At 42.9% G+C, this 15,373-nt stretch overlaps 1 protein-coding gene across 1 annotated transcript; it reads left to right on the top strand.

Moving 5' to 3' along the window:
- The first annotated feature begins 5,959 nt into the window (after positions 1-5,959).
- Positions 5,960-14,218, top strand: RHOF (ras homolog family member F, filopodia associated). The gene is made up of 5 exons (XM_042441699.1): positions 5,960-6,724; positions 9,660-9,747; positions 11,745-11,854; positions 12,701-12,835; positions 13,391-14,218. Exons 1-5 carry the CDS (start codon positions 6,563-6,565, stop codon positions 13,553-13,555), a joined length of 660 nt encoding a protein of 219 aa, XP_042297633.1. The 5' UTR covers positions 5,960-6,562; the 3' UTR covers positions 13,556-14,218.
- Positions 14,219-15,373: the final 1,155 nt, after the last annotated feature.

The raw sequence follows: 15,373 nt of genomic DNA, 5'->3' as shown, positions 1-15,373 counted from the left end.
TCACTTTGCTTTCAACAATTTAGGGGAAGAGAACTTGCTGTCTTACTCTCTGTCCAGTGAAAACAATGTGCAGGCCACGCCAAAAAACTCATGTATCATTTACTACAGAGTCAATGAACTTTCCTGCTGCTAGATGTGGCTTAGATGGCTTTAAATACAGACTGGATACATTTGTGTAAGTAAGGTATGCCTATCAAGAGTGCTAACCATTACATATTAAATAAGATCCTCTTGTTTAGAGGCAGTATGCCACTGGACAGGAGTTGCTGGGAAGCAACAGCATTGTCTTAAAGCTCTGGCTAAAGCTCCTGCTGGGTACTGTGGGAAGCAGGATACTAGGCTAAGCTGGATCTTTTGGTCTGATCCAGCAGGCCTCTTAGATTCTCAAGAGAGTTCTTTAAAACACAGGCTGGATGGCCAACTGTCAGGGGTGCTTTGATTGTGTATTTCTGCATGTCAGGGGATTGGACCTGATGTCCCTTGTAGTCTCTTCTAACTGTATGATTCTAAGAGGTGCAAAAAAGTAAAACTGGGGTTGTATTGTACAGAGGGATGCATGGAGTTGCTGAGCCTGGAGCCTAACAGAAGAATACTGCCAGCTGTAAGTTTTCTCAATTCAGCATAGTTAGCCTTGGAACAAAAGGCAATATGTTGGGACAGTGGAGCTGAATTTTGCATAATTCAGAACAATAGCCAGCCATTTCTTTTGCTGGAGACTATTAGCAAGCTAGATTGTGTAGAAGTACATATCTGTATCCGAAGTACTCATCTTTTAGTTTGTGTTGTTCTAGAACAAAAACAAACTTGAAAACAACAGGCATCAATGGGGGCGGCACACTGCCTCTGGATAATTGCTTGCTGTTTGTGAGAAAGTATTACCTTTCCTTGTAAGGTAAGCATGTTGGGAAACTCTGTATGAACATAGGAGTATTGGAAGGCTAAAAAGAGAACCATACAGGCTTGCAAAATATCAAGTGGTGAAATAAACAGCATAATCTTGGCTTCAGAATGCCTGCTTTAGAACAAAAGTGTTGTCTTAAGTGAAAAATGGGAAGTAATGTAATCCAAGTTGCTTAATAATTGCTACACAGGAAACATGAGGCCCTGCTCCTACACATGTTATGATGGAGTCCACAGCCTACTTCCTGTGTGTCTGATATTTAGCAGTGCCCTGGTCTAAATAGATGACATATGGGTTAGCCACATGTGACATATTCTAGTCCATCTAGGTAATTGTAGCCTTTCCCATTGTGGGACCCACCATATGTTTTGGATCACAACTTCCATAAGACCTGTTCAGCATGGTCAGTGGTCAGGTTTTATAGGATTTATAGTCTTAACACAGCCAGAGTGCACCACTTTGGAGACGAATGATGTTGTGTAACTATGGCTTTAAGACCTGGCTGTTAAAAAATCTATTTAAAAAGAAACACCCTTAACACCTTTGGATGCTGTGGTTCTAATACTTACCTCATCTATTGTGTCTAAATAGACAGTTTGTTCCCTTGAAAACTGTAAACTCAAGGACCAAATTGGTATCCGTAGAGCTACTCTGTACCATAGCAGTGAGAGAAGTGCAAGTGTCCTGCTGTTCTTGGACTGCAAGTCCCATCAGCCCTACCAAGCTTTGCCAGTGGTGAAGAATACTGGGAGTTGCAGTTCAACAGCATCTGTAAGGCTGCACTTAACCCACCCCTGCTCTACAAACATGTTAGTCTTTTATATGACAATAAATAAAACATGCATCCTAGTAATTGGTCTGTAGTTGACCGTTACTAATAAATAATATTGTTGGTCTGTTGCAGATATTAGCTATAGTGTCTGAGGAGGAAGGAAAAACCATAACTCCTGTATGGACAGTTGGTATTGTGCAGTCCTTGAATTTCCCTAATAAGGTTAATGTTTGAACAGGATTCTTTTCCCCTTGAAAAAGAGTGAGACACCTTGACCAGCCTTCCAGCCACCCTGCAAGAAATCAGCTTGGGATGGATTTGTATGACTTTCCGTATTTTTCTCTTCCTCCTCATCTTCCTTCATTTTTCAAATAAAGAATATTTTAACCTATGCCTGGCCTACTGTCTTCCTGGAGTTGATTCTAAAGTCACAAATAACAATCAGTCTCTTGTAGCATTAACTTTCTAGTTTCACAAGCCACACCACAGTGATGAAAAGTACTCCAGCCTTTCAGCAATAGATGCATAACTGCCCTAGAGTGAGAACAAGTTGGGGTAAACTCTATCACTCTACTATCACTGTCTCTCTACCGTCATTTTAGGATATACATCAGTTGGTTTTGTGTCAGACAGATTGCACAATACACAAACTTCCAGTGTCTTTTGGCTAAATAAAGAGTGGTGTAGCCTTAATAACTGGAATTTTAAGAGTATGAGATATGAATTTACCCAAAGACTGGTTAAAACAGAAATTGGAAAGTTATGTATACTTACTGCCTGTAAGTAGGCCTGTGCCACTATGTCCTGCATCAGCTTTGAGGATGCTATAAGAATAAACAAAGGGGATAGATATAAATATACTGTTTTATGAAGTCCAGGTTTTTCATTGGTTCCAGTTAGAGCTCATAGTTGTTCTAAAATCTAAATGTTTTCCTCTCTTGTGCTTCTCATTAAAAAGCCTAAGTGGTAAGGCAGAAGTTATTTTTCCCCTTTTGATATCCAAAAAGCTTTTTCATTTAAAGTTGAGCACTTCTGTGTCAAATAGATTTCTGACAAATACTGCAAACTAATTTTGGAACTTGAAGTATTCAGAAGTGATTTGCCATGCAGCCTGTGGGGCTGCCGTCCAGAGGGAGGGGGGGAGGTTCAAAGCCCTGTTGGATGCAGGCTATAAATATATTACACTTTGGATCTTAGCCTCATGTTCTTGCTTAGACAATTGACATATTCCTTGGCCAGCTGCCTCCTGTGTTTTGGACTGGTAGTTTCCTTTTCTGATCTTTTAAACAGGCAGTCATTTTGTGCAGACTTAGAATACCATCTAGTGGACACACCGAGTAGTGCGAAATATACAGTTCTATGGACTTTACATCAAAGATGTTTTAAAATAGTTAGGAACTTATCATTTTTAAGTTCTGCCTGTTTACATTATTAGCAGCACCCAAGGCGGCTTAACCAAAAGTTAGAAACAACTTGAACTTTAAAATCCTAAAATGGAAGCATGAGCAGCCAAGTGAAAAACCAAGGAGGGCAGGTAAGCAAAAGATTCCATGTATCAATTGGGTTGAGAGAGCCAGCATAGTGTAATAATGGCCTGAGTTTTAGACTGGGTCTCTGGGAGACCAAGGTTCAAATACCTGTTCAGCTATGGAAGCCCAATATGATCGTAAAAGTATCCTGAGCAGCTTCATATGAAGTGTGAAATACAGTCGGCCCTTCTTATACACAGGTTTTTATACACTGATTCAAGCATCCACGGTTTGAAAAGGTTCAAAAAAAGTATAAGTTTCAAATATCAAACCTTGATTTTCCATTTTTTTATAAGGGACACCATTTTGCTATGTCATTATATTTAATGGGACTTGAGCATCCACGGATTTCGTTATCCACAGGGGATCTTGGAACCAAACCCCAGCATGTAACAAGGCTCCACTGTATATACTGATGTTATTTCAGTATGCATACTGTACGAGAGGCTTTTAAAAGGTAGCATGAAACCTGCCATGTTTTCAACACGAGAAGCTATACCTTCCTATGTGATACCAGTTATCCTACCAATATCAGTCACACCTCTTTATATTATTAGCCTGAAAATTAAAAGATTTGGAATATTTGGGTTTTTGAGGAAGCCAGACTTCAAAAGGGTGTGTGTGAACACCTTGCAAACACCTTTCCTTAGCTATGAGTCCCTTCACAAATGGTGGCAAGCCAGATGGCAGGTACTTGCAAGCAGGAGGTTAAATGCATTTCTTTTCTGGTAAGTAAAGATGGTGTTGAGAAACGGGAAGGCCTTGTAAGACAAAGATATCTGTTTACTATCTGATCTCCCTCAAGCAGAGAATTCAGGTTTGCCCTTGTGCTTCCGTTGAATGCCAGCTTGGTTTGTAATACATTCTTCACAATGGCGCGCCTGTCCTCCTTGTGGCATCTGGTTGGTTGCTGAGAAACAACTAGGCCAAATAAATCTACAGCTCTATATAGCCTTTAGGGCTGAAGGGCAGGGTATAAATACCATAAATAATAATAATAATAAAGCATAATAATAATAAATAGGCCTTTAGTCTGATCCATTAATGGTCTTTTTGTATCTGTGTGCTCCTAATAAAGTCAATACCCTCCTACTTGTGTCTTGAGTAAAATATTAGTCTAATTTGCTACTTTATAGTGGTCAACGCATTTCTCTTGGTCTCCGTGGGAGTTAAAACATCTTTACTGTCGTAACATTTCAACCCTCGTGTACAGTATGCAAGCTGTGTGTCACACTCATGCATACCTCCCACCCAGAAAAAGGGATTGGGGGTCTGTCATTTTAGAAACGTTTCTTACATATTACATTACCTGCCAAGCCAAGTGGACATAAGAGTGCTGGTCTTAGACCGGTCAGACATTAGATGGAGTTCTTGCTTGACCATGAATCTTGGGGGATACTGGTACACTTTCATTTGAGACTGCTTTCAAGGGCGAAATGCAATGCTGGCTTGAGCTATCTGAAAAGAAAAAAAAGTCATGAGTAGATAAACCTTTGTGAAATTGAAGGCTTTCATGGCTGGCCTCCATAGTTTTTTGTGGGTTTTTCGGGCTCTGTGGCCATGTTCAAGAAGAGTTTCTTCCTGATGTTTCGCCAGCATCTGTGGCTGATTAACAAACAATTTTATTAATAATAAATAAATAATAAACTTTTAATTGGTTGATACTGTTATTGTTGTCTAATTGGTTACTAGAAGGCCATGTAAAAGGAGGAGTGTGCATTTGGGAGATTTAAATTGGGACCAGGAGAGGCTCCCTTGCCTTTAAGTGAAAAGAGTTTTTAAAGTAATCACGATAAAAGCAGAGTTTTATTTCAAATCTTTTCTCCCACATGAATTCTGAACCAGTTATATTTACATATGTGTTGACTTAAGCATTCCAGTTGATTCAGGGAATGCTCTCTAGCTGGATTTAACTGGATTTGAGCTTAAATCTGAGAACTCTGTGTGTGTGTGTGTGTGTGTGTGTATATATATATATATATATATATCACTGTTTGTTATGATCCAAAAATTGAGTCTTGGGGTAGTGGGAAGGAAACAATATACTACCCTGAGCTCTTTGAGGGAACGGAAGGATAAAGTATAGTATGCAAGATGGCTTCATATTATTTCTCTCGTCTAACTTGATGGCATTTTGGACTGTAACTATCTTCCCTTGCTGAGAAAAGAACAAAGTGCCTTGTGGTTTTACAGCAGGGCGTGCAGTCCAGGGCCTAAGAAAACATGTTAGCTTTTCAAGCGCTAAACAGCGAGAAACTTTGTTCTTTATGCCATAGAAGCCAATGTATGATTTCTAAAGAATGGCCCGAAATCCTCATGATAGCCCCAGATAGAGTAACTCCTTTGAACCAATGGGATTGACATACAGTACATGGCTTTAATAGTTAAGTGAAGGCTGACTTAAATCCCATTGATTCACTGGGGGCTAGCAACTGGCCGGCATTGAGTGGGATTCCAGTTGCCAAACCTAGTGCCCAGTGAATATAGAAGGCCCAGTGCAAAAGTGCCATGTTTGCTACGACTGTCTCCTGCAATTAATGATAATAATAATAATTATTATTATTATTATTATTATTTATATGCCGCCCAATCACTGGGAATCCAGGCAACTTACAATTTTATTAATAATGCCAGCACTTTATTGATTGTATCTTTGTATTTGTATTTATTTTATCGGAGGTAATCCCGCCTCAATCCAGAGAGAGGCAGGAAATATAAATAACTTATTTTTTATTATTATAAAACACTATATATATTGTAGTTTGCCCGTTTGTTCCAAGTGCCCTGTGCCTATTTTAATATTTGAAATTTTAAACTTCACTTTTAACCTGGTTTTAAAAAAAAGTATCTATTTTCAACATTGAATGCATTTAGACTGTAATGTGATGACTGCGTTTTAGTTCAGGGGTGAGGGATGGGATCTTAGCTTGTATATATGGCTTGCAAATCGTTTATGGGTTTGTTCATGCAACTTTGTAACCCGCCTTGATCCTTTGGAAAGACGGTATATAAATACAATGTATTATTCTTATTATGAAAGTGAATGTGGAGGGCTCATAGGGCGAGGCGAGAAACTTCCACTGCCGAGAAGGGGCCTGGGCGCCTCAGTCACCGCATCCTTCCCCTTCTTCTTCCTCTCAAGCGGGCACCCGCAGGAGGAAGGAGGGCCCAGCTTGCTCCTCCTCAGCCGCCTAAAGCGAGCCGGCTTTTGAGAGCGAAAGGAGGCCAGGAAGGGCACACAACGAGGCTCCATCTCCTCAGCCGCGCTTTCCCTCACAACTCTGAGGGACGCGTCCCTGTTTTGTTTTCCCGCGCTTTTGCGCTAAGAGGAAAAGGGAAGCGGCCCAGCTCGTTCTCTTCATGGCAGAAACGAATGGCTCCGTCCGGGGAGGAACGGAGGCGGCGAACGGGGAGAAGAAGAAGCAGAAGCAGCGCAAAGAACTGAAAATGGTGGTGGTGGGCGACGGAGGCTGTGGCAAAACCTCGCTCCTCTTAGTCTACGCCAGCGGCGCCTTCCCTGAGGTAACTCGAAGGGGGATTGGAGGGGAGGCCTGTCACCTCAAGCCCTGGAGCCAATCACAGCTCGCTCGCTCCCCCCTCCCCAAATTGGCGCCTCTCACCTGAATTGGGAAGAGGCATTAAGGCCTAACCTTTGGGCTTCCAGGTGAGGGCGGAGCTTGGACTACAGCTCCCAGGAGCCTCCGCTATTGTGGCCAACGCTCAGCGGTTCTGGGAGATGAAGTCCCAAAAACCTGGACCAAAGACTAACATTTTATTTATTTAGTCTTTATTGTTTTTTTAAAAAAATACCTATGAGCCACTTTGGGTCCCTTCTGGGAGAAAGGCGGCATACAGGTGTCATGATAAAGCAAGAAGTGGCCAGAGGCTGGGAAACATTTTGGGTGTGTGTGTGTGTGTGGTATTTCTTTATTATGACATTTGTATGCCGCCTTTCTCCCAGAAGGGACCCAAGGCGGCTCACAGGTAAAAACATTTAACAACAACAACAAAACACACACAAAAAAAAACCCACACAATCAAATTTAAAACTGTCAAGATCATCTAAATGTAGAGAGGCCTTGGAGCCCCTTTGAGACTAACTGGAAGGAACTGGTTGGCAGCAGGGGCTTCCCTAGGCTTCGGTCTCCTTCCTCAGGTGCCTTTGGGTCTGAGGATCTCAGATGAACTGGGAGCAAAGGCACCTGAGGAAGGAGACTGAAGCCTAGGAAGGCTCCTGCTGCCAACTGCTTTCTTTAGTTAGGCTCAAAGATGCCACAAGAGCTCTCTACAGACTGATTTGACAGATTAACATGGCTATAGCTTTGAATTCTTTCTTTCAGTGGGTCTCAAAGGCGCTACAAAATCTCTACATACAGATTCAAAAGCGTAACAGGGCTATTGCTTTGAATTCTGCCTCTAGGATCTTGGAGCCCCCTTGAGATTCACTGAAAGAAAGAAGTTGGCAGCAGGAGCTTCCCTAGAATGCACCAAATGCATCTGAGGAAGTAGACTGAAGCCTAGAGAAGTGTCTGCTGCCAACTGCTTTCCTCTAATGGGCCTCAAAGGGGCTGCAAGGCCTCTCTACAGACTGATTCTACAGACTCACATGGCTATCACTTTGCATTCTGCTCACATATTTTGGTAGTTTTAACTTGTTTGATGCATCTGAGGAAGTAGACTGAAGCCTGGGAAGGCTCCTGCTACGAACATCTTTCTTCCAGTGAGTCTCAAAGGGGCTCCAAGATCTCCCTCCAGAAAGATCCCATAGACTCACAGGGCTATAGCATTTAATATTAACCTCCGCAGGGAGCAAAAACCACCAAGACAGACTTACACTGGTGTATGTTACTCACGGGATGCCATTCAGTGACTGCGAAGGAGATGACTCCCTCCCCAGCTTCAGTGAAGAATAGACTTTTCCAAACACTATATATGGTGGGACCTTGGTATCCATTTGGGTTTGGTTCCAGGACCCACCATGGATAACGTTTTAGATTTGTAAGCTGCCTGGAGTCTCTGTACTGGGAGGAAGGCTGGATATAAATAAACACAACAACAACAACAAAATCTGTGGACACTCATGTCCCATTAAATACCCTGGCCTAGCAAAATGGTGCCCCTTTATATAAAATGGCCAAATCAAGCTTTGCAATTTGGAATGTATATATTTTAAAAACATTTCCAAGCCGTGGATGCTTGAATCCACGGGTAAAAAAATCCGTGGATACGGAGGGCTGACTGTATATATGTCCATATAAACACAGTTGTCCCTCTGTATCCTCGGATTCGACCTGGATGACCGTAAGTATATGATTTCTAAATACTTTTCAAACTAATCGGCGCCGCTCTTTTTTACCTTCTTTTCACAAAGGGCAAATGAATCATGGATGAGTAACAATGTACAGCAGAACACCGGAAGTCTGAGATACTTTCATAAGAAGTGTATACAAGACATATACGCTTCCGGTATTGCTGGCTTGGTTTTTGGAGACTGGATTGAGATGGAGGGGGAAAAACCCACCTTAAAAGGAGGTTTCTAGGCAAGATTTATTCATAGGTGGTTTGCCATTGCCTTCTTGCCCCAAGCCCTTTGGTGGCTCTGCTCCGCTCAGGGCCCACAACAAACTCCAACTCCCAGAATTCCACAGCCTTAAGCCACAAAGAGTTAAAGCAGTGCCAAACAGGGTTATTTCTCCAACGTGGACGCAGCCCTGGTCTCCCAGAGTCTTAGCCTAATACTCCTAACCTGTGCTGGCTCTTGGTGTGAGACCTATGGGTACAATATATTATGCCCAACACAATTGTCTTTTTCAGTCAAAGGCGTAACAATGCGGCAAAGACCTGTGCCTGGGCTACGATCGCAGGAAAACTCTGCCACTCAGATCTAAACCGCACTGTGGCAGGATGTGCTGATGCTGGGTCTTCCTGTAGCAGCGTCGGCTGTTAGCAAATTTGAGAGGCAGTCGGTTGCACACTCCAATGTGACCGATCTTTTCAGACGAAACCTTGCCCAGCGCTCGCCTGAGCATTACGGACGCACCAGTTTTCAAATGTTAAAAAATAAAACTAAAAATGGTTTCGCAACAAGGGTGGCACAGTGGTTTGAGAGTTGGGCTACCGCTCTGGAGATCTGGGTTCAATTCCCTGCTCGGCCATAGGAACCCACTGGGCAACTGTGAGCAAGTCACCTTCTCTCAGCCTAGGCTTACCTTAGGGTCGCCACAAATTGGAAGCGGCCTGAAGACATGCAGCAGCACATGGCACTGTTGCATAATTTGGTGCAGAATGCAAAATGACAATCGGGCCTGTCATTGTGCTTATTGTCTGAAGCTCAGTTTAAATATGTAGGTGCTGTTTTTTTTGGGGGGGGGGGATGTTACCTGGCAGGGCCTTAGAGGAAGAGATTGTGGAACTCCACAGTATTTACTAATAGAACCATGCTTCCCTCTTCTGGCAGCAATACGCTCCCTCAGTATTTGAGAAATACACCACCAGCGTCACTGTGGGCAAGAAGGAAGTCATCCTACACTTATACGACACTGCAGGTAACCTCACTTTCAAGAAAAGCTTTGTTTATTCTATATGTTTAAAAAAGCAAGTATTGGCAATATCTAGGTTTCCTGTAATTGCTGGAAAGCGATTGCAAGAGCTCTGGGGAAAGCCAATGCAGTGGCAGTCTGTAAATCGGGTTTGTTTTTTAGCATTTTAGGAGCTTATCAGCAGAATAACTAGATGGCTAGTCTCTCTTTTCCATCCACAAAGACACTTGGGAGCTTCAAGTAGTTCTAAGTTTTATAGGGGTGAATGTTGCATTTTCAAAACGGAGAATCACATTTTAATGCTTCCCTTACTCCCTCAAAGGCTCTACTCTGCTTGAAACTTAAAACCGAAAGGTTACCATTTGTGAGTCTGCAGACCCTTTCTCTTCATTACATCTCCCAATAACAATATACAGGCGTAACGTTTAAGTCTCCCTCTTCCCACTGCCTGAGTTTTGTAACATCTTGCCTAAAAAAGACATCTGGAGAGCTTGCAAAGTGACAGTGTAGAAGCTACAACTTCCCCAGAATTCTCTGCAACATATTGGTGACCCCAGCAAATGTGGGGGCATTTCTCAAAGCCTTTATATATTTAGTTAGTTTGTTTAAAACTCCACCTTTTTTTCCTGTATAGGACCCCAAAGCAGTCCCTAAAGCTCCTTTTAAAATCCATTGGCGTACAAAAGGCTGGGCCTTCTCAAACCAGTGGCACCCAAGCTGATGTGCTCACAAGTCACAGCCCTGACAAAACGTAGGTTAACACAGCTACTCTAGGGCTGCTGTTCTTCCCTTAACAACACAGCACAAGACTTACTGCCCTCTCTAAACCAGCTTGTTGAACCTTTCCCCTCCCCATCTCTGTTGTAAGGGTGGAGGCCCTGATGTGCTGGAATGGGTGCTGCAGACACGACCTGTTTCTGTGCAACCCTCCCAGGCTGAGTATCTGTAGCTCAGTGCAAGGTACACCTGTGTGGCTTTTCCAGATGCAAGCATTGACACATGCCCATCAAGAGAAGCTCCCAAGTGTGCTTGCTAGTAATGCTCCCAAATTTTGCCATACTGTTCAAGGAGCTTCGTCTTATCTCAACAACCCTTACCAGAGCATCGTAAGGCAACCTTTTCATGGTTGTCAATGTGATGACAGAGGAAAAGAGGCTTGCCAGAGACCTTGTTGAGTCTCCTGAGTCCCAGCTCCTGAGGCCAAAGTGCAGAGTATGTACCTGAGAGCACACCCTTAGGCTACCTTTTGCAATACTGGCCACTCTTTGGAGTCATGGTCCTGGTAAAAGTCCTTTGTCTTGTTGCGTTATTTACTGCTCCACATAAACACTGGCCATTTGGAATTGCGTAATTTGCCCAGATTACAGGTTTATGTCATTTGACCTTTGCTTTCCTGCTGACTAAGCTAATAAAGCGTGCCACAGCTAGCATGACTTGGGGCTTAACCAAGGTGGAAATCTAAAGTACAGTGCTGTCTGAAGAGTAAGTCAATCTAAGTTGGACAAGCACAGTTGTGAGCAAGCAAGGACTGAAACCACGCAGCGTTGAGTCCTGTGTGTGGAACTCTGCTATGGTTCTCCTGTCCCAGGGGTCACTGTAGTGCTATGATAGCCCCCCCCCCCCAATCACTGCATTGCTGGTGGAGAGGAGGAGAGAATCAGAGGAGCATCTGACTATGTCCCCATGGCCAGATGTTAGCTGAAGACCTCTTCTGCTGAGATCCACTGGGAACCTCTGGATGATGTCTTCAGTTTGCATCTGTTGCTTTGGCTTGACAGCGTAGAGCACAAGTTGCGAGCATTAAATTAATAATAATAGTAATAATAATACATTTTTATTTATATTTCCCGCTTCTCCCTTCGGATTGATGAAAGCCATATGGAAGACGGTTTATAGATATCTCCAACTTCCTTCTTCAGGGGATTTCTCACTATCACACAGAACAATTGAGCAGAGAGACTAGGTTCGAATCAAAACCCTTAACTGTTCCCTCTCTGTTTTAGGGCAAGAGGATTATGATCGCCTACGGCCTTTGTCATACCAGAACACCAATGTCGTTTTAATTTGTTATGATGTCATGAACCCTACTAGCTTTGATAATGTATTAATTAAGGTAAGAAGCTTGACATCTTTGAAGCTAATAATTAAGGGCCTAAAATCCATCCATCCATCCTCATTTGGGCCAGCAGTTCTCAAGCTTTCATTGTCCCAACATTGTGGACTTCTTTTCCCAGCATCTCTCACCATTGGTTCTGTTTCCTGGGGCTTATAGGAATCCAGAACATTTGGAGGGCCAAGTGTTAAGAACCACTGGTCTAGGCATTCAAAGGAAGGAAGGAAACACCTACAGCTTCAAGCACATCAGCATCTTGCCTCTAGCCTTATCTCAGTCCAACTACAGGATGATATACTGGTGGAGCTTATTCTGTACAGTTGCTTCCTCACAAGTTAGAATTGGTTTTGCCAAGCTGGTCATACTCTCAGCTTTCAAAAGACCTATTTGGAACCAGACATATACATGCCTCCTGCCTGAGTGCCAATTCGGTTGTAGGCCTTATTTTTAAAAATAAGATAGGGAGAGACCATATAAACTTGCAAAAAAAACCTTCTGCTTCCAGTCTGAACCTATGAACAAGAGTCCCTTTTCAGGAGTACCTAATACCATAGGTCTGGGGCTGATGGTTGGGAATAAAGGAGTTTTCCAGTGCTAGCCCTGAATTATGGAGCGCTCACCCAAAAGCTATTTGGACCTGGCATCTAGCCTGTTAAATAGGTTGTATGCTGAGATAATGCCTCCCCCCATTTAATTTTGTGATTTTTAAGCTGCTTGTTTGTTCTTCTAGTTCCTTGAATGTTTGCATTCTCTCCACTTCCTCAGAGCTTCAGAAATGTTTCCATTGGTGCCTGCTAAAATGTACTTTGTTTCACATCAAGACACTTTGATCTCTTTTCCTGCCAGTGGTCCCATGAGGTGAACCATTTCTGCCGCGGAATCCCCATTGTACTTGTCGGCTGCAAAACAGACCTCCGGAAAGACAAAGAACATCTACGGAAACTCCGCTCAGCGGAACAGGAACCGATCACTTACAGCCAGGTAGGCACATAGAGCAATTCACAGCAAAGATGTATTGGAAACAAATTTAACTGAGTTCAGTTGAATTTGTTTCTATGTGCTTATGTTGGTAGTCACGGTCCATATATTAACCAGATTTCCCTGGGTTATGTGCAGAGATGAGTGTGTGTGTCTTCAAGTCACCTGTCGACTTATGACAACCTCATGTATTTCTAAGTGAAAGTCTCTCCTCAGGCAGCAGAAGCTACATGGGGCGGGGGCAACAGGACTAACTGTTCCTCCTGAGCATTGCCAGCCCATTCCTTTCTGTTGGAAGACAGAGCTATGTATGCAACATGGCCTGTCTAAAGTCCGCTCAGGTGCAGAAGGCAACACTGCACATCACAGTCAGCTTCAGTCATGGAATGGAGAGGAAGCACTTTCTTATCCTTTGGGTCAGGCAGCAAAAACTCTTTGTCTGCCCACAAAGACACTTTACTACTCCCGGTTAAAACAAACACCTTTTGCTTTTTGACTTTGCTGCTTACCTTTGGCCTCCCTCTGTCCTCTAAGCCACTTGTTGATGTTCTTCTCCAGGGTGAAGAAGCTCGTCGCCAGATGAATGCAGACATTTACCTGGAGTGTTCTGCCAAGTTCCGTGAAAACGTTGAGTCTGTTTTTCGAGAAGCAGCCAGCATTGGCCTAAATGCTATGAAAAAAGCCAAACGACAGACAAAATCGAGGCCATGCGCCATATTATGATAAATTGGATGTTACACGGACCCAGAAAGGACCCATTTCACTTCAACGATAAGCAAGAGATCTGTTTCAAACTTTGTACTGTATATATATATTAAGACTGGATTTTAATAGGAAAGCCAACTCGTTTTCATGTAATTTCTGCTTTTTATACCTCATATGAAGATTATGTATTTTGTTATCTATGGAATGGGACTGTTCCCTGCATGTGTCCAGAATTGGGTTTTTTAACTGCAGTTGTGGGAGGGGTGGGATTTTACTACTGCAAGCAACAAAAGGACATAACTTAGCTGTTTTTAAAATTCTCATAGACGTGCTTTTCTTGCTTTTTGAGAACTAGAAATACTATGTAGTCTTTTAAGCAACTGCGCTATTTGCACATGAAAATAATTCCTTCATTCCTGTTTGGGGCAACATTAAAGGTACTGTGTTATTTGAAAAAGGTCACCACCTCTTCTTATCCACCCTACGGTGTAGAGGAAACCATTCAAGAGAAAGATGTTTAACAAGATTCCAGGTTCAAAGAACCCCTATCATTGAGTAATAGATTACTAGGAGGACCCAACTCTGGACCTGTATAAGAAGTACTCCACCCTGTGTGAGGTGTACATATACATTGTTTCAAATGCAGGCTGCAATCCTGCATCAGGAGACACCTGTTACAGACTGCCAAAATAAAGCTGCTTCGGGTCTCTTTGGAGGTATGCTATTTAAATGATGCATGGGTCTTAAGAGTCCGGAGGTCGCGCCAAAGCCACACTCCATTCCTAAGCACTGGAGTGCAGCTTTGGTGCAGCTTCCGGATTCTTAGGATGCATCCATCATTTAAATAGCATACCTCCAAAGAGATCCGAAGCAGCTTTATTTTGGCAGTCTGTAACAGGCCATAGGTTCTATGATCTCCTATCCAATGAACTCCCTCGCCCATCTTTTCACAGATGCAGTCCTCCAAACCTGTCCCTTCCCTAGTTCACAAAGAATGGGGCAGCTGCAGACAAGAGTCCAGCTCTTTTCTTATAGATATGCATGGCATTCCTGTATGTGCAGCTATAGGAAAATAGCTGGATTCTTGTCTGCACTTTCGACTGCCTAGGAAAGATCCAGATTTGGGAGACAGCAGCTGAGAAACAGTAGGTTTTGGGGGAAGGGATTCTGATGGTTGCACCATTGGTAGACAACTGTGACTTCAGCAACAACCCAAAAAGTGAGTTGTGATGGTAAGAATCAAATTCACCAACAGGAAGCCAGCTAATATTTTTATTCTCCCTCATACGGAATAACTACCTCAAAATATTATCTGTTAAATTCAGTGTTACCCAATTTAGAAAGCCAACTCTGCTTGAAAACAGAAGTCTTACCCCATCTCTCTTTTGTTTCTACCTTTTAAAGAACGGGACTCTTCACTGAATTTGGATTTCTCTCCAAGGCACCAGTTGTCCTTATAGTGATCATGGAGGAGGGAGAGAAACCTTCATCATTTAATTTCTCCATGAGTCTTTTTAAATTAAGGGAAGAAAGCTGTGATGGGCGTAATCTCTTGGAACTCTTGGATCGGTTTCTTCTGCCTGCCGACCAATCACAAAAAGGTGGCAAAAAATCACTCTCGGTTGATACCTTGCACATGGAGATAACTTCTTTGAAAGACTGCATTCGGTACAATAGTTCCAGTCAGGTGCAGCTGGCATGAAAGCCAGAGGAATATGTCGTCCTGCTACATTTGAATGATAAGCAAATGAGAGTGTTGGGTTTGAACCAGAGAGTAAAACGTAAGAAAGCACAAGGGAGAAAAGACAGCAACCTTTCCTCTCAATCCTCCTTGCT

The sequence above is a fragment of the Sceloporus undulatus genome, chromosome 10 (assembly GCF_019175285.1).
Source record: "Sceloporus undulatus isolate JIND9_A2432 ecotype Alabama chromosome 10, SceUnd_v1.1, whole genome shotgun sequence".
NCBI lineage: Eukaryota > Metazoa > Chordata > Lepidosauria > Squamata > Phrynosomatidae > Sceloporus > Sceloporus undulatus.
Note: the sequence above shows the minus strand (reverse complement) of the source record. Positions and strands in the feature narration are given on the sequence as shown.